This window comes from Hydractinia symbiolongicarpus, chromosome 8 (genome assembly GCF_029227915.1).
Source record: "Hydractinia symbiolongicarpus strain clone_291-10 chromosome 8, HSymV2.1, whole genome shotgun sequence".
Taxonomy (NCBI): domain Eukaryota; kingdom Metazoa; phylum Cnidaria; class Hydrozoa; order Anthoathecata; family Hydractiniidae; genus Hydractinia; species Hydractinia symbiolongicarpus.
This window is the reverse complement of record NC_079882.1, coordinates 6,358,440-6,385,785: the sequence shown is the minus strand read 5'-3', so window position 1 is coordinate 6,385,785 and position 27,346 is coordinate 6,358,440. Positions and strand designations below refer to the sequence as shown.

Below are 27,346 nucleotides of genomic sequence, written 5' to 3'. Positions count from 1 at the left end.
CACCTATTTCAATACATTAACATTCATTAAGAACCCTCTTGTAATTACATTAACTAAAAGAAATTAAAAATTACCGCAGCTATTGTTGCCACCTCTTATTTATAATCTTAGAATATGAAAATTCACACCCTCTTCTCCCTCCTATAAGATTACCTCATCTTCCCTTCGCTAGAAAAATGATTCTAGATGTGACTGCATATCAACCTCGTCCCTAGGGGCTCTATCTGACAACATCGACGTCCGAGACTGTAAGAAAAAAGAAAAAGAGAACTGGGGACGTGGTTGACTAAAAGAAATATAATTTTGAATGCTTTTCGACCATGTTGATATTCTAGTTCTTAAAAATTATATATCATATATTCTACGCATTTGTCTATTTTTATTTTATTTTAGTCATAATTTAAAAAGTTAAAAATGGAGAATTGGAAAAAAAGAAAACGAAGATTTGGAACTCTCCAGTGGACAATACTTATGTACTTTCTCGTAAACACTGTATCGGTTCGTAACGCCGTTACGACAAATCTTACTTATGATTTATATATCGTTGAAGAAGAAGATTCTGGCTTTGTTGCAGAAATACCGGAAATAAAAAATAACAGAGTTATATTTGCCGATCAAATCTCAGAGAAATATCTACGTGTAGATGTAGCTTTAGGAGTGATTTTCACTAGGGAGAAAATAGATCGCGATATTCTAATAAAAGATACTATGCACTTTGTTGTAATTTCTGTTAACAAGCCTCCAATTGAAGTTAATATTCATATAAAAGACATAAATGACAATCATCCTACATTCATATCTGCTGCTCAAAATTTCACTTTCGATGAGTCAGCAAATATTGGAGATAAAGTGCTAATTAGCCCAGCATATGATAATGATGACGATCTAAATGGTTTTGTAAGTAATTATACAATACAAAGTGCGGACAGAAACCATGTCTTTCGTGTTGAATACGATATCTTGTCTAAAAGTTTTTACCTGGTTCTTACAAGCAAACTGGATAGGGAATATGTGTCAAACTACCTTTTCAAATTGACGGCGTACGATTCTGGAAGTCCAAAGCTGTCTGGCAGTTGCTTGTTAAACGTTGCAGTAAGAGATGTGAATGACAATACGCCGATTTTCGAGAGTTCTTACATGGAACTAAATTTGATGGAAAACACAGCAGTTGGAACTCAAATCACGTGTTTCAACGTCACTGACCCGGATGAAGATACGAATTCCATGGTCAGTTATACCTTGCACGGCACTCATGCAAAAAACTTTTCAATAAATCAAAATGGCTGCTTGAAGTTAACAAAGCTACTTGACTTTGAACAATATCAAGAAATTGATTTAACTGTTGTTGCCAAGGACCATGGAATACCTACCCTACAATCTCATGCTATTTTAAAACTGCACGTTATAGATGTAAACGATAACGCGCCAATTGTACAAATAATAAGAGGCTCTAACATCACAATAGACGAAGGAATATTACCAACCATACTTAGTCTTATCTCCGTTCATGATGCTGATAGTGAAATAACCAATGGAAATATCACCCTGGAACTGACCAATCATCGCGATATATTTAAAGTAACAAAATTTGATCTTTCTGTTTCACGCTCGATATTTTCTCAGGAAACTTTTACTTCAAAAAAATTATATTTTGTATTGCGAACAAGAAGTATTTTAGACAGAGAACAACATGCTCGATATAATTTAAGCTTGCTAGCCTCAGATGGCACCTACTCTACAACAACGTCCGCCATTATTAGTGTTGCTGACATAAATGATAACGCGCCAAACTTTATCAAAACTGTTCGACGAATGACTGTAGACGCTGTTTCACCGATAGGATCCTTTATTGCCCTTCTTCGCGCTGTTGATACAGATGAGGGCTTAAATGGAGACGTGACATATGAAATCGAACACTTCTCACCCTGCAACTCATTTTTCAAGATAAACAGTCAAACAGGAGTTCTGGTTACCACTTCTGCGCTTGATCAATGCAAATACGAATCGTTTGTTTTAACTATCTCAGCCAGAGATCATGGCTCTCCTCCGTTGAAGGGAATTTCAAATATTTCCATGACAATAAGTAATTTTAAAAGTGCATGTATACCGAAATTTACCCACAATTCTTCGCGCAATTTAACAGTGGTCGACAACACAAGTAGTGGCAGTAAAATTGCTGAATTTACAGCAATATGTGAAAGTCAGGGTCATATTGTTTCATATTTCCTTGAAGGCGAACATAAAAGTTTCTTTTCTCTTCATCCTATAACTGGTATTTTATATCTACAAAGAAGATTTAAAAGTGACATGTTTATTACACTAAATGTAATAGCTTCAAACTTACGTAATCCGAAGTTAAATGACACGCTACGTATTTTTATAAATGCTGTGCGGACCAGTCATCATACATCCATGTACCGCTACAAACTTAAAGTCATACATTTAAACAACAAAAATTATACGAACATAATTGGAGCATTTGCTGTTAATAAAAGCGAAAAATATGGAAAAAAATATACTTACAATATAACAAAAGGTAATAATGACAATGCATTTCTTTTGAATAACACCTCCGCAGAGCTGTTTCATAAAGAAAATTTCAAATTACAACGTTGTGCATTGCTAGAAATTACAGCAACGGATGGAAAATTGTTAGATATCCTTAATGTTTTTGTATTGTTAAAAGACTGGCCTAACACTAACATCACGTTTACTAGAACTTCCTATACGTTTTATGTTCAAGAGGGTACGCCCATGGGCGGTGTAGTCGGACACACTAAAGTAACTAAAAGTGACGACAAAGGAGATTACTTTATACAGTCCGGTAACGAACTTGGTTACTTTTCAATCGATAAAAACGGGTACATCATTGCAGAAAAGAAAATATTGCACCAAACTGATCAGACCTGTAACTTAACAATTGTCTATGTGACCGATTGCATCAAAACAAAAACTAAAGTCATTGTTGTCATCACGGATCTCAACAACCATGTCCCTGTGTTTACCTCTCGAAACATGGTAACAATTCCTGACACCACTAAAATTTTCAGTGTCATATATAATAGCTCTGTTGAGGATGTGGATGTTGGTGAAAGCGGGAAGATCTCTTTTGAGCTGCATACAGATCATGAAAAATTGTTTTGCATCAATAATGAAACTGGGCAGATTTTTCTGCAAGGATATTTAACAAGAGAAGTTTATAACCTTGTAATTGTAGCGCGCGATCACGGAAGTCCCAGTCTTCAATCTAGCATGATATTAACTATAATCGTTAACGAAACTCAAAATAGAGTCCCTGTGTTTACATCACGTGATATCGTCATTGTTGTAGATGTCAATCAAACTATTTACGAACCCTTTTATGAAGTAAAAGGAGACGATAAAGATTCAAAACAGAACGGAAGAACAATGTTTTATATTGACTCAGAAGAATTCGGTATTTATTCAAACGGCTTGTTATATGCGAAGCAAGATCTGCAGACGGTAAAATTCTCCTTTTATGAACTGATAATTTATTTACACGATAGTGGACAGCCATCACTTCAAGTTAACATCTCAGTGCTCATATACATCGACTGTCACACTTCGTCCGCCATATTTACAAACTCGATATATTATATCAACATAACTGAAAATATCGAATTAAACACAACCATTGGATATGTTCCATTACAACCTTCCATTACAAATACGAACTTTTTCTTAGAAACCAGAAATCGATACGTTGATCTCATTGGTCAAGAATTGGTTATAAAAGATGAAATTGATCGCGAAAGAATCAACCAGAGGTTTGGTAACAACCTTTTAATCTTACGTATCCATGGCAGCAGAAATACATACAGTGATACATGTTTGATTGTCATTCGTGTACTCGATGAAAATGATCACCCACCGAAATTTGTTAGCAAACAAGCCTGCGTTTCTTTAAGCACATCTGACAGGTTAAAAATTTTAGCAGAAGACGATGACATATATCCGAACGATATTGTCCGATATAAAATCATTGACGGTGCGGACAAGAACCAAGTAGTTATAAACAACACCACTGGAGTAATAGATGTTGCATTGTTTTCCACACCTCACAAGGAAAGTGAATTCGTTTTGGAAATTTTAGCTTATGACCCAACAAAACCGGAATTTAATGACACCCTTAATTTGACTGTATTTACTTCCACAGGTAGAAACGAATATCCTCCAGTGTTTTCTAACCAAGCAAATGTCACGATAGAACTTTACGAAAACGAGACATTGGGTTCAATTGTCGCTATTTTAAAAGCCACCGACGCCGACGGATATTCATTTCTGACTTATCATATCAAACACGGCAATTCCAACCGACGTTTCACTATTCATCCAATCACAGGACAGCTGCAACTTATTGCCCAGTTAGATTTTGAAACCTGTCAGCAATACGATTTAAAAATAACTGTCGAAGACGGCATATTTTCTGATTATACGTACGTCAAAGTAAGCGTAAAGGGCATCAACGATAATAAACCGTTGTTTCCAAACTCATCCGTAATTTGGAACATTGATAACAATGCTGTCAGCGGAACAAAAGTTGGCGCATGCGCAGTTAGGGATTTAGATGAAGATGACGTGTTGGTATACTCGTTGAAAGGAAATTCAAAAGACGCGAAATACTTTTCAATTGATCAAAATAATTGTGAAGTGTTTTTATCAACAGACGGCATCAAACTTGATTCATCAGAAGTGACGTTATCCATATCTGTCACTGATGGTTTACATTCGTCAACGCTTGACATTACTGTCGTTCAAAAGATCGTCACACCGCCGATCATAGCGTCTTCACTTGCTGCTGTCGTTAATTCTGATGTTAAACCAAGTACCACTCGAAGTATTTATGACGTTCGTGTTGAAGAAAAATTTAAAAAAAATTCACAGTATTTCCTTGCCGGTATGTACGTTTATTTATTTATTTGTTTGTTTGTTTGTTTGTTTGTTTACAATCTAGTTCTCAGGCTATTTAACTGTAATAACCATACATACTTTTTCCGTTCACTTCAGGTGGTGTATATGCAAGTATCTTCCGTGTAAATCGTTCACATGGTCACTTGTATCTTGAATCAGCATGGCCATCCAATACTTGGTGCATCATCTTACAGTTAAAAGTGGTTTCGAGCAATGGACACGAGACTTTGTTTTCATTGTTGCTGTTCAAAGCCACGACGCGTGATATAAAATTTCAACATTCACTCTACTACGCCTCAGCTAAAGAAAACAGTGGCAGCGAAGTATATCTGTTAGAACCTAAGGCGATTAACAGGAGAGACATTAGCAAAAATTCGTATATCACATACCACATAACTAATGGTGCGTATCAACATTACTTCAAGCTGAATCAAACAAACGGTCGCATTTTCATCGCCAAAGAACTTGATCGAGAAAAGTTAGGCTCTACCGTTGTGTTAACAGTTTTTGCTGTCGACCTAACTAGTTCTTTATCGCAAACTGCTTTTACAACTGTCCATATAACAATTCTCGACGAAAATGACAATTACCCGATTTTTAATAATCCGAACGCTGAAGTTACAGCCTCTGAAGATTTCAAAGTTTCATCGGTCGTTGCCAACATGTCGGCTAGCGATGAAGATGCAGGCTCGAATGGCGAAGTTGTTTATGTCATAGTCTCTGGTGATCCAAATTCAACATTCAGCATAAACGCATCCACTGGAATTGTCACAGTTGCCGTTCCTCTAGACCGAGAAAAAATAGCTCGATATATATTAAATATCTCTGCTTCCGATAAAAGCTTGAAACCGAAAGTGTCTTATACAGCGTTGACAGTGACGGTAGCCGACGTTAACGATAACAGACCAACATTTAACCAATCTACCCTACATTTTTCTCTTATTAGCACTGCAAATGTCAGAACAGTGGTTGGAATTGTCACAGCCCTAGATGAAGACAGAGGAATAAATGGAGAGGTTTACTATAAAATTACCGCTGGTGATTACGGGTATTTTTCCATTGATGGGATGTCAGGAATAATAACGACGAAAAAGAACATCAGCTTTGAAAATAGACAGCTATTTATGTTGACTATAACAGCATATGACGGTAGTGAAGACGTACTGAGTTCCAACGCTACCGTATTTATTACCATAAATGACGTTACTTATCATCCGATACTTTTCCGTCAAAGCGAATATCATGTCGAAGTGCTAGAAAATGCTACACAAAATAATGTTATCTTTTCGCTTAAAAATGAAGTTGTCGGATATAATGGTCACACTTACCTTGAAGTTATAAGTGAAAAAGATGTGTTTGGAGTTTCTGCGAACGGAGATTTGATTGTGAAAGATAAATTAGACCGAGAACGGAAGAGCGATTACATTCTTCGTGTATCTGTTTCCAACTTCAAAGAAGAGAGTATTTGCCCTAGATCGTGCACCACTGTTTATGTTAGAATAACAGATGTGAATGACAATTATCCTTATTTTAAAATTCCTCCGTTCATTTCTGTACGAGAAAATACTCCCCCTGGAAGTATCATTGCACGATTGAAAGCGCGCGATGCCGATAGCGGTAGTAATGCTGTACTAAGCTACAAACAAGTTAATAACAGGAGTGTGTCTAGCGTTGACCTCAGTGGCCAAATCAAGCTACTCACATTTTTAGATTATGAATCCAAGAAAGAACACGTATTTACAGTATCAGTGTGTGACCATGGAACTCCTCAGTTATGTTTAAACCAATCAGTTCGCCTTGTGGTAGAAGATGTTAATGACAATTGGCCGTTTTTTGTAAAGCATGATCGGGAAATATATTTGACCGAAATGGTTAATTCGAACTATCCACTAATGACTCTAAACGCTGGTGACAAAGATAATGGCTTAAATGGCCAACTTGAATTTCAGATTTTATCATTTGCGAACCTATTTAGAATTGACAAAAATCATGGGGTGTTGACCTTAAAAAATGATCTTTATATTCCCAATAACAAGTACGATATTCACGTGCGCGTTTTTGATCACGGTATCCCGCAACGCTCAAACACCACCCAATTTGTCCTGTATGTAGATATACTATATCCACCAAAATTCAAGAAGAAATTATACAGCTTAAAGCTGAGGGAAAATATTGGACCAATCAGCTTTTTTGCGTTGGTAGAAGCAGTTGTCAATCATACTAAAAACATTTCCAATCTCATTTACTCGATTAACAACAGCAACTACAAAGACTATTTCAGTATAAGTTCAAACACAGGAGTTATTTCTCTTTTAAAACCGGTAGATCGTGAGGAAATTCAGTCCTTTAATATGACGGTTAAAGTCGAGGATGCAAGCAAACCGAGTTTGTACGACAAAACTTTCGTCTACATCTCCATCCTAGATGAAAACGACAATACTCCATTCATTGATAATACTAATTTTAACGCTACAATAAAAGAAAACGTCAACGGTGGAGCTTACGTTCTTGCTGTAAAAGCGTTCGATTTAGATAAAGGAGAAAACAGCGCGTTGAAATTTTCATTATTAAATTTTTATACTTTATTTTCTATGGATCAAAACACTGGCGATGTAAAAACAATTGTGTCTCTCGACCACGAGCACCAAACTAGTTATCAGCTTACGGTACAAGTAAGCGACTGTGGCACACCCAAGCGGAGCTCATTTGCCAATTTTACAGTTTTCATCTCAGATGTAAATGATAATCCACCAATGTTTACACAAAAACGGTATCAAATAAACATCCAGCCTGGACTCCCTGTGGATAGCTTTGTTTTTCAACTTATGGCTCAGGACAAAGATTCGTTAGAGAACTCATTTATGAAATATGATATGAAAAACAGTTCTATGTTTAAGTTACATGAACTCACTGGGATTATAACAACAAAAAAGTTCATACCCAAGAAACATGTTACCTTTACCTTAGAAGTCACTGCCTTCGATCCGCTAATACCACGCTATCTCGACAAAGCAGTCATTGTTGTCGCTGTTTTGACGTCAGGTCGGTTTCCTGTCGTGTATCCAACGGTTGCTTTTGTTCAATTGTTTGAGGAAGACGCGACATATATTACACGTTCGTTTTCACAAGTAAACGGCTCAAGTCCTCTTGATGGGATAAGTGGTTCGGTAAAGTACTTAATAGCAAATTCAAATGACAACTTGTTTTTGGTAACAGATGGAAAGCTGTTCTTACGTCACGAACTTGACTATGAGAAACAATCACGCTACGTAGTATGGGTAAGAGTATCAGACTCACAACAACCTCCGCTTTATTCGTATGCTAAATTTATTATCTACGTCGTCAACATCAATGACAATCCACCACGGTTTACTCATAAAATGACCAGATTGAAAGTTCGTGAAAACGAGCCAAATGATACGACAATACACCAACTTCGTGCGTATGACATTGATGATCCAGACACTGTTATCAGGTTTTACTTAAATGACTCTATCAATTTCTCAATTAACCAGACCGATGGGAAAATTTCAACGAGAGTTATATTTGATTACGAGATTAAGAGTTGTTATTCTGTCTTAGCAACCGTTTTTGATGTTAGCAACGCGAATCACACTGATACAACTTTATTGGTTGTTGAGATTGAAAACGTAAACGATAATCCTCCAATCACAAAAAAGCAATATAATATTACCGTACCAGAAGACTTTCCTGTTAGTAAGCCGTTTTTAACAATTGAAGCAAACGATACTGATAAACTCGGTAATCTTAAGTTTTCAGTAACGGCTGTCAATTTCGCTGTGGGTGCTACAACTGGAGATTTATCGTTGACGTCGACTTTGGATCGAGAGAAAATTGATTTTTATGAATTTAATGTGACGGTAACCGATGGATTGCATTTGTTAAACTCGACCATTCGACTAACTGTATCTGATGTTAATGACTGTCCTCCACGTTTTGAAAATAACACCATTGCATTGCATGCGTATGAAAATTCCAGCCTAAATACAATTATTTACACAATAAGCCTCTACGATGAAGATCTTGGTAATAACTCCAAATCACTAATATCTCTATCACAAAGCGATCCAGTCATTAACGAATATTTTAATCTGACGAAAGATGGAAGTATAATACTTTTAAAGAATTTATCCTTATCTGGAAAGCCAAGAAATTTCACCTTTTTTATCACAGCACAGAACATTAAACCACCGCAATACAACGCTTCGGCTAACGTAATAATTAATGTAATCGATGTGAACGATCATGCACCTGTATTTAACCAAAGCACCTTCACAGCGTACACCTTGTATTTAACACGTGTCGGAAAAATTGTAACGTCAGTCGTTGCTTACGACCTCTATGATCTAGATGACAATCAAGTCGTGTCGTACGACATCGTCGAAGGTAATGGAACAAGTTATTTTGTTATTGATAACAAAGGTGACATTCGCGTCAAAGATTCATTGCGAAGGCACATAAAATCATGGCTGTATCTGGCAGTTGTGGCGCGTGATGACGGATATCCAGCAATGAAATCGCATTGTTTAGTAAAAATATATATCGAGGAAAAAAACGTCTTCCCTCCGGTAATACGAAATACATCGTATGTGAAGGTTATACCGGAAAATGCACCCCCACACCGCGAGGTCTTGAAAATACACGCACAAGATTACGAATCCAAATCTGACCTGACTTACAAAATCATAAGCGGGAGCGCGCGTAACTGGTATATATCTCAAAATGGCGTCCTGATGTTTAAGAATCCGTTGGATTATGAAGTAAAACAATCTTATAAATTATTAGTTGCTGTTTATGATCGAAATTTTTTAAATCAAAAATCCTCAACTGCTACATTTTATATAACCGTGACAGATATCAATGATAATAAACCTATATTTAACCAGGGCAGCTACATGAAGACCATATCAGAAGATTTTCACATTAGCAATGTAATTATCACAGTTTATGCAACTGACACTGACTCGCCTGTAAATAACAAGATATCTTATCGAATACAAAGAGGAGATTCTAGATTCCTCATCAATTCACACAGCGGTGAAATAACGTCAACGAAAAAGTTTGACTATGAAACAAAATCAGTGTACTCGCTTGTGGTTACGGCAACTGACAATGGCTCTCCTCCGTTATCATCGGATATCATTGTTACGTTGTATATATATGGAGTGAATGAGTTTGCACCTAAGTTTACCGCCACTTTTTATAACTTTTCAACGATGGAGAGTGTTACTGAAGGTACTGTTTTAGGACAAGTTAACGCATTTGACAAAGACAAAGGAATTGACGGTTTATGTTCTTACCTACAAACGATACCCCCTGAATATGGTATTATTGTAAACTCCTCCACTGGATCTATACAAAGCGCCATGAGATTGTCACCCGGTAAAATAACTTTTGATGTTGTAGTGCAAAACTATAATTTTGATCTCCGTTTTATTGATCTTACCTCGGTAACCATCGACGTTCTGTACGAAGGAGAGCATCCAGTTTTCAACAAACAATTATACCGAATTTCTACATATGAGAATACATCAATTTCTACGCCACTGATAAAAGTACAGGCCACAATTACAGAGGTTAATAATAGTCTCATAGAATACAACATCCATAATGCGTCTTCCATGTTTAGCATCGAGAAAAATACTGGTATTATAAGACTAGCTAAAGTCTTGGATCGAGAACTTGTAGATTTTTACAACCTTACGTTAATCGCAGCATGTAAGAATGGAACGTCAGTTCTTCAAGGTTACTCTACTTTGTCAGTGACTGTGTTAGATATAAATGATAATCCTCCAACAGTAAGCAATTGTTTCGGTACCGTAAGAGAAAATTCACCAGTTGGAACACCAATTTTGTTGTTGCAAGTTGAGGATAATGATACGTTACCCAATGCGGAACCGTTCGTCTATCACATCGAAACGTTTAGAAGTATATTTTCAGTGAACGAAACAACTGGTGTTTTATTAAACATGGCAGCCATTGACTATGAAACAGATAGTCAATACGAATTTTTAATAACTATATCTGACAATGGAAGACCAAAGTTATCTTCTCAAGTTAAGTGCGTCATTTCCGTGCTTGACGAGAACGACAATCCTGGAAAAGAACGACACTCAAAAGTAATCGTAAATTTTGGTCGAAGCAAAGAAGATTTTATCGTGAATAAAACAAATACGATGTATGTTGGAGATCTCTCCCCAACTGATGTTGATGTAAATGATACCTACTATTGCAAATTGAGAGACACCACACAGAAAGGTCTATATTTCCAAGAAAACACATGTAAACTGTATGCCTCAGTGAGCCCAACTGTGTCCAAAGAAATGTCCATATGGTATAATGGGAGTGTCGGAGACGTCAAGACCGTAGTCTGCTCATCTAAGATTCAATATCATAATATTTCTACAACAAGATATCCTACGCATATCATGCTCCATTTAAATGATGTAATGATACAAGATTTCATAAACTCCAGTTTGATTAAATTCGAAGAACATGTCAACTTAAAAATAAGTCATTCAAAAGAGCAACTTGCAAAGATAATTTCTGTTCAAGATTTTAACAAGGGTCTTAATTTGGTTTTTGCTGTAAGCGCTGCAGTAAGAAAAGACGCGTTTGTTCAATCCGTGGTTTCTAATGCTGATGAACTTCTACATATCTCTCGTAGCAGCAAAATTGATATTGACGTAAATTTGTGCTTAACAAATTCGTGCAATATAAACTCCAAGTGTGAGTTCAGTCTTGATTTTAATGGAAAGAAAATTATCGATACCGAAAGTGTAATCTTTCACTCGCTCGTTCATACTGTAAACAAAACATGTTTATGTTTGCCAGGCTGGGTGGGCGAGAAATGCAACCAACGTCCACAATCATGCTTTCCAAATCCTTGTCAAAATAGCGGAACGTGTGAAAGCAAAAATGTTAAAATAAGGTGCGTCTGTGGGAAGTTTTTCACTGGAAGATACTGCGAATTAGATGTTAACGAATGTAATAAATCTCCGTGCGAAAATGGCGGGAAATGCATAAATAAATATGGCGGATATAAGTGCGTATGTAACGATGAATTTACCGGGGAGTTTTGCGAAACAAAAATTACGGCGTGTCATTCTAATCCATGTAATAACAATGGTCGGTGCATACCAGTAGGAAATACATTTCAATGTGAATGCCAGTTTGGCGATTATGGAAAACAGTGCGATAAGCAAAGCTTAAACTTTGATGCTGTCAGTTACATGAAACGAAATTCAATAAACATGATGAAGCAATTCAGTTACTACGTGGAATTTGCATCCGTTGAAGCGTCGGCGTTGTTATTGCTGCTATACTCCAATGGATCCAGCATAGCAGTCCAAATAAAAAATGGAAGACTGGAGATGTCTCTTTCAAATATGAAGGAAGTGTCTCACTTAACAAACAATGTTCATGTTTCGGATGGTGTGTTTCATTCTTTTGAAATTTTGATTACGCAAAAGGTGAGTATATCTTTAGATTATTATTATTTGTTGCATCTCTTTCTTTTATTTTATTATATATATTTTACATTCTTTATATATATTTTTTACATAGATTGTTTCTATGATCGTGGACAAAAGGTTTCGAGTATCAACAAGTCAAAAACTATCGAGGTACTGTCAATTGATCAATTTTATAATCTTTTTAGCTTTTTTTTGTGAGGACTGTACGTAACCATTGCCTAACTATTTATTATTATTGTCCCTTCCTTTATTATAGTTCTTTCCTTGCAGCTAATCTAAGATGTTATTTGCCAGTTACTTTAAAGATAATCTTACTATTTCTTTTTTCAGTATTTCAACTAATCACACATTAACCATCGGTGGGATTGAATCAACCGATCTAATCTATCGTTTTGCAAGATATTTATCGGCGATAGACTTTATCGGCTGCATGCGCAATATTGTAATGAACAACGCCACGAAGACCAAATCTGATTTTTTTGCAAGTAAGGGCGTACGAGCTGGGTGTAGAAGAACAAAAGGATGTGATTCTAATTCGTGTGGAGTAGGGCAGTGTATTGATTTATGGTCAGAAGTTGAATGTCGTTGTGAAGATGGATACACCGCGAAAAGTTGTCAAAAAGGTGAACTGTTGTTGTTTGACGTATACGTCTTTCCTCAAGAAATATTATTTTTAATAGAATTTACTATCTCTCTTACTTTTATCTCATTTTGAAAGCCATGATAGATTTCATATTGGCAGTAATAAGAAAAAATGACGTTAAATTTTTCTATTTCGCTGATCTCTACAAGCAAATCGCACGTCGTTTCAGTTGTTACATCGGTATTACTATTGTAATTTTTGGGGACTGTGTCTCTTTCGGCGCCAAAGCAACATATTTCCGCAAACCCAAGGTCAACATTACTACTACAAAGTATACCGCACATTAGCGCGTTTTTTTACCTACTTCTTACGTGCATTTTACAACAATGACATGTATATATAAAAATCAAAATATTATTTTTGTCTAATTAATCTGTTATAAAAAAATCATTAAGAACATACTTGCTACACATTCTCAGAGGGCTGCACAAATAATAAGAGGTTAATTATATCTACTTTGGATAAAATCCATTCTGCTTTTTCTAGCTTACAAATCAGTGAAGTTGCAGGATTCTCCCATACGTTTAAAGCTAAGCGAATCCTATAAACGGAGAATGTTGTTAAACAAAGATATTCGAATTCGTCGTGCAGCATTGATAGAGAACAGCTCAATTTTGATACAGTTTAGAACAAGAAAGAAAGAAGGCGTTTTATTCAATTCTATGTGCAACCGAGGCTACACACAGTTATACGTAAGTGTTCAGAACACCTTACAGAGAAAGTGTTAGCATCGATAGCTTTAATAGATAAATAAACCATAACTAATTTCGTCGTGGTTAGTTACTAAGAGTTTATTTGCATTTTGATCGTTTGCATGACTGTATTTACTGCCTGCTGTTAAAGAATCTAATGTCGACTGCTTTTTTACAAGTATTTTTCTTTTCATGTGTAGCTCAATGATGGTAAAATACATTATGCATCAAGTTTAAATAATATCACCAGCGCTACATCGTTGTCAGAAGCGTCTGTAGCAGATGGGAAATGGCACAACGTATCAATGTTGGTCCGTGGTAGTATTGTCTCGATTGTTCTCGATTTATACCAATCCACCAAACATATTTACGGCAACAGTTTGCATCAGTTCTTTAGCATGGAGGTTAACGAGATTCTTTTTGGGAAAGAGTTTGAAGGCTGTCTAGGAAAATTGAAGTTAAATGAAAACGCATTATATCTGTCCAGCTCTACGAGATTATTTGACGTGAGCGCGTCTCCTTTAGTAAGTTTAGGATGTGTGTCCACAGATGTGTGTCAATCGAATCCATGTGAGAATAAGACGTTGAAACATTGTGTCGACGACTGGGAGGCGTATTCCTGTGTTGCACCTGGAATATGTGTAAACAAACCATGTAGAAACAAAGGACGGTGTCGGCCTGTTGGGACAACCTCGTTCTCGTGTGATTGCAGTAGAACAGATCACGTTGGTCGGGTATGTGAAATATCGAGGTTATGTGTACCGAATCCATGCAAATTGAACGAGATTTGCTCTCTTGAAAACAGCAATTACACTTGCACTGTAGAAAAAGTAAAGAAGCTGGAAAACGCCTTTCTTGATGAGGAAATCATCATAACCATCACGTTATGCGCGATAGTAGTTATCTCTACTGTGATTGGTTGTTTTGCTGCTAGGCGACGTTGGCAGGGTAAAACGTTTGTAAAAGGGACTTTTGAGAAAGGATTTGATAATCATGGACAAGAGTTGGATGATTTGGATCAAATACGCCGATGCAGGGAAAAGTCTCACTTAAACAGATCAAATCTATCGCTACCAACGTATGCAAATGAACGAGACCAACTTAGTGGCTTGTCTCGATATAAATCTGTTGACATCCCGTTACAGAAGTTTCGAAGCACTGACGAAATAGCGAACATTCAGCGAGGTATATCATCTAAACATGTGACGTCGCAAGAGCCACCAGGTGATAGGTTTACGCTTAGAACACATCAAGTCACTCCTCCTATTGAAAGTGGATTTGAATCTACTGGAAGTGATATCGCTTGTCATCGACAAAATAGTGCACTTGTTATCCCAGAAGCATACGATCTAGACGACGCTAGTATTGGATACAGTGAAATGAGTTTTCGTTATGACAATGGATCATCGACAAACCTTCCCACAATGCCATTTACAATGGATGATGTCTCAGTCATTACAGATGCTGTGTTTGGATCAGAAATTAGCGAGGCAACATACACAACGGAGAGCGATTCTGACGCGTCTTTCACATGTAGCGAATGCGATTATGGCAAATCAAGTTACAGCAGAGGTCGGCGAAATCCAGCCTACATTTTTTCTTTGGCAGAACGCTCGAAAAAAAGTACAATGCGCGAAGAATGTGAACACTTCTCTGATACGTCCTCATATAACACGTCACTTGCGTCGTTTACAGCGAGCGAAAAAACGGCGCGCTCTCGTCATCGCAGTCTACCAAGCCGACATCGAAGAAGAAAGCGAAGTATTGACGTGAGACATGTTTTAAACTCCCATATGTTTTTACACAACAGTAATATTCATACCTCAAAAGAACATCTCGGACATGATAATATATGTTACGAACTAGAGAAGGTTCCAGAATCGGTGAATGAAGAATATGTGTAATATCTCTTTAGATACAGCCTAATCCCTTACTCAAATTGTCGGTGCAATTCTTATAAGCCTCTGGTAACCCACACTACAAACCCTGTAGATCGGCCAGCCTACAAACCCTGGGGACAAGCTACTGTTTTTAATTTTTTAGTTTGTTTTTGTTATTTTTTTGGTTTTTTAGACTGGATTAACTTAAGATTTTACTTTTAATATTATGAGCAGGAGAGTTAATAATTGTGTTCCTAAAACTACTACTGATCTCATCCATCTGAATCACTCACTCACTCCTATCTTCTTAAAGTATAATTACTACTTCACTATACTAGTTGAAATTTAATAATTCTTTAAATTCGTGATTTAAGTCCAATATTGACCAATTATCATTTAGGAGGTGTGAAATATTAAACAATAGAATAAGAATTGGTCAGGCAATATAAAATTTGACACTTCCTTTCTGACACGCCTTAGCTAGTTTTGTAAATTTATTTAAATTTTGTATAATATAATAGTTGTAAATCTCCTATTTTTTAAAAAGTTATTTTATTTTTATGAGAAATATATGATAATATATGTTTTATGAGTAAATTTTGTTCCATGATTTTTTATTTCTTTGATATTCAACGTTTATCTTCGCTAATTTCTCTTTCTCATTTCTTGGTCAATTCTCTCTGCAACGCTCTTGCTATTTTTTAGTTATTCTCACATGAACTAGTAATCATCCTGCTTGGCCTCCTTTTCATGGAACCACAGGGAATGCTGAAGGCAAACAAAATGTCTACACGTTTTTTAACTAATCAACCAAGTTGCTAAGGGCTGAGCCTTAAATTTGGATAAAAACGGAGCAACTCGCCAGGCTGAAAGTAATTGATTATACCATATTTTTCGAATTTTTAATGATTAGGACAAAAAATATTAAAAGTCTGCTTTTCTTCCAAAAGTAGAAATTTTACGATAAATTACGAAATTTAAACGATATTTAAATAAAAACCTTAATTTTTCGCTTCAAGACGAGGTTAGATAATCACTTGTCCCCAGTCTACTTCGATAATAAATAATCGCGTCCACGTCTCTTTTCCTCAAGCTAACTGACATAATATAACAGATTGTTTCACATGTTCCATGTCAGAAAGTGGGCTTTAAAGTAGGGCGAACAGAAATTATAATATTCAAAAGACAGGATATTATATATCAAAACATATGTCTTTAAACAGTTAAAAACAAAACACGCACAAATACGACATAGAAAGTGTTATATTTAAAGATATATTTCCTTAGTATTTGAGATGCCGACATTTATGTTTTTCTATGAAAAAAAAGAATTGCTCAAGATACTTTCGTTATATTTCTATTAATTAATTGTTCTTGACAGATGGTAAAAAAACATCTTTTTTCTCGACTTTCTTATAAATATAAGGGAACTAAGATAGTTTCTAGCCATTTATTGTTTGGGTTAAATCCTTATATTAAGAAAAAGTAATTGTTAAAAAGTATATAAAAAAAGGCGGGGATGTGCACTAATCTGGAAATATGACCATTTTTTTCTGTCGACTTACAAAGAAATGTCGGTTAAGAAGCTGTGGGAGAAGATTCTCCCAGATAAAAACCCCTACAAACCAGTTGAATCGGTTTACGAATCGGAACAAGAAAGGTGCGTTGAGGAAGCCAAAAATGTGGAGCAGAAAAAAATTACATCATTCAATGCGTTCTGGAACGTCTCCAATTCAATCCAAGGTGTAGCCATACTAGCTATGCCTTATGTCATTAAAGGTGGAGGGTGGTGGAGTGTAGTAGCCATTATACTTGTAGCCATACTATCGAACTATACCGGTCAAATACTGATAAAATGTCACTATGATGACGTCATCGACGAAGCCACAGGAGAAACAGTTAGCGTTAGAACAAGGTTGGTAATTATCTTACGTGAAACTAGCTATTATCTTTAATTATTAGGATTACTTGAATAATTTTTTTTGGAAGGATAAATCCTTCCCCAGCGCCCTCCCCTGACAGCATATCATAGGCGTAGAAGAGCCCTGGTAATGAGGTTGTTTGTACCCTCCCCTTTAGCTACAACAAGAGGTTTGCAGCGTTTGTTTTATGGCTGGCTATTTCGATCCTCTGAAAAACGTAATTGTACATAAGGTGAAGTCTTGAATTGACGGACGCAAGTGAAAGACGCAAGTGAAACTTTTTTAACATACTCTCCAAATAGTGACCATATAATTGGCAGACACTTCAAATTAGCAGACACGTTTCTTCACCTTTGGAAAAAATCTTTTAGTTTATTTTTCTTTCAAATCAGCTGACAAAAACAAGAAGACAACGAATACAAATATTTCATATGGTATCTCAACCATTTTTTTTTTCAATTTGATTTTATTCACTCAATTATTTTCTTCATTCTCGTGGTTATTTTATTGTGTTATTTATTATATGCAAAAGTCAAAACATCTCTTCACAAATAAAATTGTTATTTGCCCAATGCCATTTTTTTTACTGTCGCACAGTTATTACGTTAATAACCTAGAAAGGATAAGGTCCCCCAAAATATTAAACTTTTAAAAACGACACCCCCAATTAACTGACAAAAATTAGTTACTCAATGGTATGCGCAATCTAGAGGGTCGACTTCCTTCAACAAGCAACTATCACAACCTCGTTCCCACGGTATTCGTCCAGTTGTCAGAAGAGGTAATAAGATGCCCTTGGGACGAGTTTGAAACTGTGATTTTCAGGGCTTATAGGCTATTGATTGAATCCAATATAATTACAACTCAACTTTGCCCTTTAATTATGTTATATAGTTGTAAAAAAAATATTTTTTATTACATATAGGTCATCCTATGCCGAAGTTGGTGATGCCATGTGGCCGGTGTACGGCAAAAACATTGTCTTGTTCATCCAGGTACTCGAGCTTCTGTTCATGGCAACGCTCTACCCTATTGTGTTTGTATCTGTTACGCACACGCTTTTCCCACATTTCGGGTTATCTTCTGGAGTATGGGTGCTGATTTTCGGCGTGCTGATGTTACCAAATATATTTCTTCGACGACTTTATCACATATCGATTATGAGCTCATTGACCGTCGCTTCAGCTACATCCGTCTTCTTTGCCGTGTGTGTTTACTGCTTCACGGAAATAGACGCTTGGGACGTGCATAACCTTGAAAAGTTTTCCATTAAGGAGTTTGTTGCTTCAACTGGCGTGGTAGTGGCTAGCTACTCTTCCCAGATGTATTTATCCGTGATCGAAAGCGATATGAGGAATCCGTCAAGCATCGGCAGCGTGATGAATGCTGGGTATTTTGCCATGACTATTTTAAAAGTCGGTATCGGCGTCATCGCTTACATGACGTTTGGAGATGCGACATCGCAAGTAGTGACTTTGAATCTGCCGGCAGGAATTTTACTCACAGCAATTAACAGTATTGTCTTACTACTCGCAATGTCATCTTATACCCTACCCATGTTCACCGTCTTTGAAATTCTCGAGAAAGATTCAAAATGGTTGATTATTGGCAACTCTTCAGAACTTGGAGACGATAAAGAATCCCGGAATTATGAAGAAAGGTTGATCAATGTAAGACGAACAGCCATACGCTTGGCTTTGATGTTTATCACGCTTACAATGGCCATCTCTGTTCCTCACTTCTGTATGGTGTTGTCTTTTATTGGAAGCTTCACAGGTGCCTTTCTAGAAATGGTATTCCCATGTTGGTTTTACTTGGCACTGAAGCACAAGACGTTATCAAAAAGTACAACAATAGTAAATGTGTTGATTATAACTTTTAGTTTACTTTTTATGGGTGTTGGGATGTATTCTTCAGCGTTTGATATGATCAAAGCATTTAAACTCCATACAAAGGAGGTATGGACCATAGACTGATGTGTATGTGCTGATAAAAATGTAAAAAAATGAAAATGACCAAAGGTGACAAGTTGTATTAATTAACATGCAACTCTGATAAGTCCATAGTGGTATTTTTGTTCTGGTTAAGTTTGCGAAAAAATTACAAATAGAACAGAATTACTTCTGAAGGCTAGTACAAGAGCTAATCATGGCTATTTTCGACTACGCGTTTTTTTATAAAAAGCCCCTTTATAAGAAACTGACAAATCACCTTACAAAAAATTGGGAAACTTTTGATACTTCTAAAAATGTGAATTTTTTCCATCATTTCGATGAATATTGAGTAGGTTATCGGAAAACTGGTATCATTTTTGATGACGAATTTAAGGCGAAAGGGCATCATTATTTCATCTCTTCTTGTATATATTTGTTGCACTCTTTGTTGCATCGAGATAATGTTTTATATTGACTATCCCTCTAATAGATCCCGTCAAATTTAAGAAACTCGTTATAAACTTTTTTTCTAGCAAAGAGTAACCTCTGAGTTGAAACATTTACTGGTTGAACGTTTGGTTGCTTTCCAATAAAAGAACGTGTATAGTTTGAAAAATATTCAATTTTACTTGGTTAGTTTTTTGGCATGCAATTCTATTTACATTTTTTGTTCATAGGCGATACGTTTCTATATTTTATAAGTTCAACCTGTTGCTTACTTCAACCTCGTTCCCAAACTGTTGCTTACTGAAACTCGTTTCCAAACTGTTGTTTACTTCAACCTCGTTCCCAAACTGTTGCTTTTTTCAACCTTGTTCCCAAACTGTTGCTTACTTCAACCTCGTTCCCAAACTGTTGTTTACTTGCTACTTGTTGACTATCTACTTACTAGAAAATAAAATTCACGTGTTTACCTGTTTCGTTAGGCTTCCGTTAAATTATGTTTGTCTTACTTTTTCTCTTTGCAACTTTTCTACGAAGAAATTAAACCTTATAGCAATGCAAGGTTTAAATTTATGACATGTTGAAAAAGCGTGTAATCCACAACTGTGATGACTATTGGGGTTGTACAATTTTTATTGATAGGTTACATGTTACATATTTAGAAACCGGATGTGATTACAAACTGATTAAGAAAAAACATCTGCAAATATCACTTCCGTCAGCAAACGCGTAATTTAATATTCTTCCTATTAAAATATTTTGTAGATATCTAGTTAATTATTATTTACCAGAAAACCAGTACAAGCTAAGCTGGCGTACAGAATATGCTTCATCCTTATATGTTTAGACTAAATTATTAACTTTTGCTGTCTTCTGGTGTATTTCCAGAGAACACTCTTTTATTGCCCGACTCAGTTCGGTTTACTGAGAGTTTTCGATTTGTTTATTAATAGATTTCGTATCTCTATAATAATAGCCGTATTCCGTCTGTCTGTCTCTGCGCGGACCCCGCTGAGTTAAAAAATTATGTTACGGAAACACGAATATCAAGTGCGATATATTTTTATCCACTTTGTTGCTGCGGTTAAATATAAAGGACGGGCGAACCCGTGGATTTTTCCACGGGCAACGACTAGTCTCTTTAATAATAGCCGTATTTTGTCTGTCTGTCCGCGAAAGCCGCGTCCTGTTACGGAAACACGAAATGCGGTATATAAAGGACGGGCGACCCCGTGGATTTTTCCACGGGTTAACGGCTATCTATATTATAATACCCGTATACGTCTGTCTGTCTGTCACGCAAAATGGTAGCTTAGCTGCGCGAGTAGCAAGACGCACGCAATGCGGTATATTAAGGACGGGCGAACCCGTGGATTTTCCACGGGCTAACGACTAGTTCTATAGTATTCTCGGGTATCGCTTTTAGGGGTTGGCTATTTTGATTTTGCCATCCCGATAGACTATAGTACAAGGCAAATGCTGTAACTACAAAACTTGGAACGGTAACTAACCAAAATGACAGAGATGATTTGACATAAAGAAAACAATGCAGACATAATAAGAGTATTTATTGATGACGTCATCGTTTTTCCTAGAAATTGGGTTTTTCCTTTTTTCTCGATTTTTATTTACCTGCTTATTTAGATTTGCCGTTAGAAGTGTAATAATGTGAAGTATTTCTAACTACCAGTCCCAACAAAGTCTAAAAATCCCACTTTTGTTTTATTAAGGACAAAATCTTACCACGTCTTCCTAATAGGTAAGAATTAAAGTCAATTTTTTTAACTTATACCTTATCTAGAACATTCCCCATCCTCCCCAAAAACGTAAGGTATGTTTTTGTTTTGTTTACCATTTGATTTCGCTTTATGGTGTATTTTTTAATTCGTTTTGTAAGGATTACAAAGCGAGCGGTCAATTGACGAGATCGCGTGTTGCATGAACATCAATATGTGGCAACAAATTGTGAGATTCTTTAAAAAAATTCCCACCAGGTAGCTGCCGACACTTCCAATCCTATATTTAAGGTTCTTTCGCCATTTCTTAACCGGATTTACTGTCGTCTGTCTAGATATCTGCTTCCGAATTCTTGATATCGGATGTTCACAAGAACAATTCAAGTCTTTGTAATAAAATGATTCAGCGAAAACTTGCATAGAAATTATATAACATGCGATATTGTATAATTAGAAATTCACCACGCGAAACATGCTAATACCTGTACGATACCGTCCTTACACAAGAAGGATGAAGGTAAACAAACGAAAGATGTTGGTAATTAGACACTACCTGATTAACAAGGTTGATTATCTCCTGACTAATTAAATTAATTAAAATTCCACTGCAGTTAAAATCCGGCGCTTTACTTCAGTATCCGTGCAAAACATGCCTTTTTGCCGTTTCATGTTTTTCTTTGTTTTTGTTGTACCTCTTAAAGGATACGGTCGACTGTCTTGATGTGTTTTAACGTGGACTTTGTTTTGTAATTTCATTTTCCTAAAAAAAAATAATTTCCTTATTTGGCAAACGTAATAGGTATTTAATTTCTATAAAAGCGTCCGCCATCGATGATTCCCAACAATACAGGTTGGACGAACTGAACAGAGGAGAAGACGGTGACGTAAAGATGATCCGAATCACGTCATTGGTTATATCATGTTTGTTATTTGTATCTAAACTGTCCGCACAAGGTTCGTTTGTCTGCTTTTTTCATAAAACCTTCATGTAGTCGTCTAAATGGAACGTCAAAAATGCTTTATAAAATAATTATTTCCATATCATAATTGCCTCATATCTCTTTAGGTTTGTGTCCAAACGAGTTGGTGACGATCATTGATGTATCGGGCACTATTAGCGACGAAAAATTTCAGAGAACTGTCGACTTCACTATTGAAATGATTCAGGCGTTAAATTTACCTTACGATAGAGCTGGTGTCGTGTTGTTCTCTGAGAAAGCCATGACTGCAATCGAGTGCAACGATTTCACGGATAGTATGGCATACAAAAAAAGATTAATGGAATTACGAAGAGATGGTTTAGGAGATTTAACAAACACAAGCGCAGGCCTAATGGAGGGCGAAAGAGTGCTCAGTTCAAATGGGTGTGGTCAAAGATCTAATCTCAGTCAAATCATGGTAGTTATAACTGACGGAAGGGCAAATCGAGGTAAGAACCCTGTTCTAGTAGCGCAGACGATTAGAAGAAAGGCAATACAGATTAATGCTATTGGACTACTTCCTGCAGTAAATGTGGAAGAGTTGGATGGTATTACTGGTGACAAAAATAGAGTATGTATTAAACATTATACTGACTCACTCACTGATTGTGTCCCAAATTTAACAAGAAGGGATTGTGTTAACACAGTAGCTCGTTCTCCTACTTCCACAACAACAACTACAACACCGACTACAAGTACTTCTACTTCTACTTCTACCTCAACGACAACAACCACTACAACAGAACCAACCTCAACCACAACTACAACAGAACCAACCACAACCACCACTACAACAGAACCAACCACAACAACCACCACAACAGAACCGACCACAACCACGACTACAACAGAACCGACCACAACCACGACTACAACAGAACCAACCACAACCACCACAACAGAACCGACAACCACCACCACTACAACCACAACCACCACAACAGAGCCAACCACAACCACCACCACAACAGAACCGACCACAACCACAACCACTACAACAGAAGCGACTACAACCACCACTACAACAGAACCGACTACAACCACAACACAACCGACTACAACCACAACCACAACAGTGTCGACTACAACTTCGACCACTGCATCGACAACCATTCCTACTAAAAAGGGATTTGCACCAACAAAACGCCCAGTGACAACTAAACGCCATTTTACCGCCCATACTACACACAAGCCGATGTTCCGTCGTCATTATTACCGAATTCGCACAACAAAGAAACCTGCGCCAATAAAACCAGTCATGATAACTAAACGCTATTACACTGCCCACACTACACACAGTCCTAGGTTCCGTCGTCGTTATTACCGAATTCGTACAACTAAGAAACCTGCGCCAAAAAAACCAGTTATGATAACTAAGCGCCATTACACCGCTCATACTACAAAAAAGCCCATGTTCCGTCGTCGTTATTACCGAATTCGTTCAACTAAGAAGCCTGCGCCAATGAAACCAGTTGTGATAACTAAGCGCCATTACACCGCTCATAGTACAAACAAGCCGATGTTCCGTCGTCGTTATTACCGAATTCGTACAACTAAGAAGCCTGCGCCAATGAAACCAGTTATGATAACTAAGCGCCATTACACCGCCCACACTACAAACCAGCCTATGTTCCGTCGTCGTTATTACCAGATTCGTACAACAAAGAAACCTGTGCCAATGAAACCAGTTATAATAACTAAACGCCATTACACCGCCCATAGTACACACAAGCCCATGTTCCGTCGTCGCTATTTCCGAATTCGAACAACTCAAAAACCAAATCGACCGCTTGTGCTTCGCTGGCAGATAAAGAAAACTACTTGACCATTCCACCTTTTGAAACAATTTCACAAACCAAAAATTATCCGGACAAGACTTAAAACGCACTCAATATATTAATTCTGACGGGAAATAGTTTGTTCTACTTCTAATTTATGTTAATTATGCTAATTTATTTAAAAAAATGTACATTCTGCTTGATAAAAAAAAATGTTTTTTAAAATATTAGGTTGCGTTATTACTTGATACAAATTAACTTATACGATATAAAATGTCACAACAATAGATAAAGAAGCTCACGACCGCACTTCCACGCGGCCTCAGTCTCAGATCTTTTCTGACATTGTTAAAAATAGCTGCAATCTTTTGGCAGGTTGGTATGGCGGACTATAGACCGGTAGAAATAACGACAATTTGGCAAAAACTATGTACAATTATGTAGGGAATTACATGATATGTGTTAGAAAGAAAAACAAAATTAAAATCAAAATACGAAAAACATAATGTAACAAAAAATACAAAAATACTTGATTCGACTACTGACTTTAAGTACTTTTTTAAGTACTTTTTTAATTTTTAAGTAAAGGCAAACGTGATTAAAAAAGCACGAAAAAATCATACAAATACGTGCTCTTTTTCCCGATACCGATAGTTTCGAATATTAATAAGAAAAGGTCCAGTCCCCTAAAACCATTAAGTACCCTCTTTATCTGAGAGTTTTCTAACTTTTTTATTTTCATCGAGTAAAATTGTGGGTGGGGATATTTCGTCGGGGAAAACTTTCACACTAACAAAATTATTACGCCACACCCTTACGCCACAATTTTTTTCTATTGTGTGTGGTATGCATTCTGCCCCCCTCCCCACTGTCACGTGGGAGAGAAAGCACGCTCCTACTACACTGTGCATTATTCCACATTCTGCTCTCAGCACACTCTGTTTACAATCTGTTCACGATTTGTAAGCTCCAATTCATACCGCAACTGTTGTTTTAGGATAGGAATAGAAAGTGGGAAAATACCGCTGTCATTTTAAGTACGTATTCTACGTATTTTATGATTACTTTATGAATAATACTACAATTTGGAGTTTCCAAACGTTTTTGGCAACTAGAATTCTTATAACTCATTGCTTTACCTATAAACTCAGGAACATAGAAATTTCTATCCTCTAGTATGAACATGGAGATATATTATTTTTTTATATATTTTATATCTCCATGCTATGAACAGAGATATTTTGAAGCTTTTCCATCTTCCTTTGTTCAAATTTTCCGCTCTTCATGCTTGTATTAAGTGTTCGTGAAGAATTTATTCTAAAAAGGTGGATAATGATTCCGCCACTAATAATTAGTGGCAAATACAAATTTTTAAAAATAATTTTTGTCTTTGTGCTAATTAGAGATAAAATCAGTACATTGCTTTTAAGTTGGAAGATTTTGTTGCATAACACATATAATAAAACTAGTAATAGTACAGATTTTAAATTGGGTTTTTTTCTACAATTTCTCTTTTGGCCATGTTATTAGAGTTATACTGAAGATTTTATTTTGTACTTTTTGATAAAAAAATCGCGAAATGTTGAAAAATGAAACGAATGGATCTAATTTTTGTTTTATTACTTTTATCGCAAATATTTCGCGAATTTCACTTTTTAGCGTCATGAATCGTGAATTTTTTTCTACACTAGCAATATGTAGTGGTTTTTCTACACCGCAAAATCTTGTTTTCTCAAAAGTAGCAGAGTTTTTAAAGTGAAACGGTTTAAACGGTTTAATTAGCCTAATGCTTACTATCTAACACTATTGTAAACAATTAAAAAAAGCATTAAAGAAAAGTATCCTACTTATTCAGGAAACCATACTTTTGTTATGCTTCTTCCTTGCTATGTACAAAAATCAAATCTGCATACACGAAATCTAGCAAGGATCAAGTTTCTAATCCTGCATCCACAATTCCAAGTGTTTATTGATGGGTTCCTTAAATATATAATTTTTGTAGCAAAAATTGGATATGCACGTCAAGTGTGCATGTATTTTATGAGGGAGGAGAGAACTGTGTTGTTGAACTACCGTCTTTTAGCAAGTTTTTTAGTTCATTTTAAAATTTATTGTACAGAGAACTACACGGTTTTTATATTAGAAAACAGGTTGTTTAAAAAACTTTTCTCAAATATATGAATTTTTAACATAGTGGAAACCTTTTCCGTAGTGTCAGTAGGGATCAGGGGCAGAGTTTGTGAACTGGTTCTGCCGCGGATTTACGAATTCTGATCCCTGATATACCGTCTAATACTACAGCGTACTTTTCATTAGCTGATATTTTCGTTGCAGCCATGATATTTTTCTATTTGTGCATGTGTCGTCACTAAAACTTTGAGGATCGTCGTAAAAATCATCTAGCTCTGTTCTGCGTGCGTTTGCTATACGCGACGATACGACAGCCCCCAACCCACAAACAGCGTAAAGTACCCGAAGTCTAATACACCTTTTCCGAATTTATTTTCTTTGATGTGCCGCAGCTCATTCTCAACTTTTTTAAAGAAAATGAATGTAATTTTCGAAATCCTCACATGAAAATTGATAAATCGTGAAATTTTCATATTCATACATCAAACAAACAACCTGCTACAACAGTTTTTTTAATTTTGTACTAATTAACCGTTGCTCGAGGCTTATTAGTACAAGTCGAAAATTAAGAAGGCTTTGACCGTAACAATGATGCCACCAAAACAGCATTTTCCCATGTCGGATTAAGTTGAAAATTTATACACACACCAATTTACTGATGCTGAAAATGATGTTAAGGTCAAAACATTAAAATTCCAAAATTTAAAAAAACATGTAATTCGGGAAACGTGTAGTATAATGGTAGTTTATCAGAGTGATGGTGGATATTGCTGTGTGTA

The 27,346-nt window shown here is 36.3% G+C and overlaps 3 protein-coding genes across 3 annotated transcripts; all 3 read left to right on the top strand.

Moving 5' to 3' along the window:
* Positions 1-355: 355 nt before the first annotated feature.
* Positions 356-16,240, top strand: LOC130655582 (protocadherin Fat 4-like). The gene is made up of 6 exons (XM_057458347.1): positions 356-4,918; positions 5,029-12,425; positions 12,520-12,578; positions 12,759-13,051; positions 13,558-13,763; positions 13,964-16,240. Exons 1-6 carry the CDS (start codon positions 415-417, stop codon positions 15,665-15,667), a joined length of 14,163 nt encoding a protein of 4,720 aa, XP_057314330.1. The 5' UTR covers positions 356-414; the 3' UTR covers positions 15,668-16,240.
* Positions 16,241-17,080: 840 nt separating this feature from the next.
* LOC130655435 (vesicular inhibitory amino acid transporter-like) lies at positions 17,081-20,669 on the top strand. The gene is made up of 2 exons (XM_057458191.1): positions 17,081-17,558; positions 18,491-20,669. Exons 1-2 carry the CDS (start codon positions 17,215-17,217, stop codon positions 19,539-19,541), a joined length of 1,395 nt encoding a protein of 464 aa, XP_057314174.1. The 5' UTR covers positions 17,081-17,214; the 3' UTR covers positions 19,542-20,669.
* LOC130653665 (mediator of DNA damage checkpoint protein 1-like) lies at positions 19,838-24,499 on the top strand. The gene is made up of 8 exons (XM_057456185.1): positions 19,838-19,848; positions 20,177-20,441; positions 20,791-20,862; positions 21,745-21,774; positions 21,938-22,004; positions 22,134-22,217; positions 22,499-22,633; positions 22,746-24,499. The coding sequence occupies exons 1-8, from the start codon at positions 19,838-19,840 to the stop codon at positions 24,482-24,484; spliced, it is 2,403 nt and encodes an 800-aa protein (XP_057312168.1). The 3' UTR covers positions 24,485-24,499.
* The last annotated feature ends 2,847 nt before the right edge of the window (positions 24,500-27,346 follow it).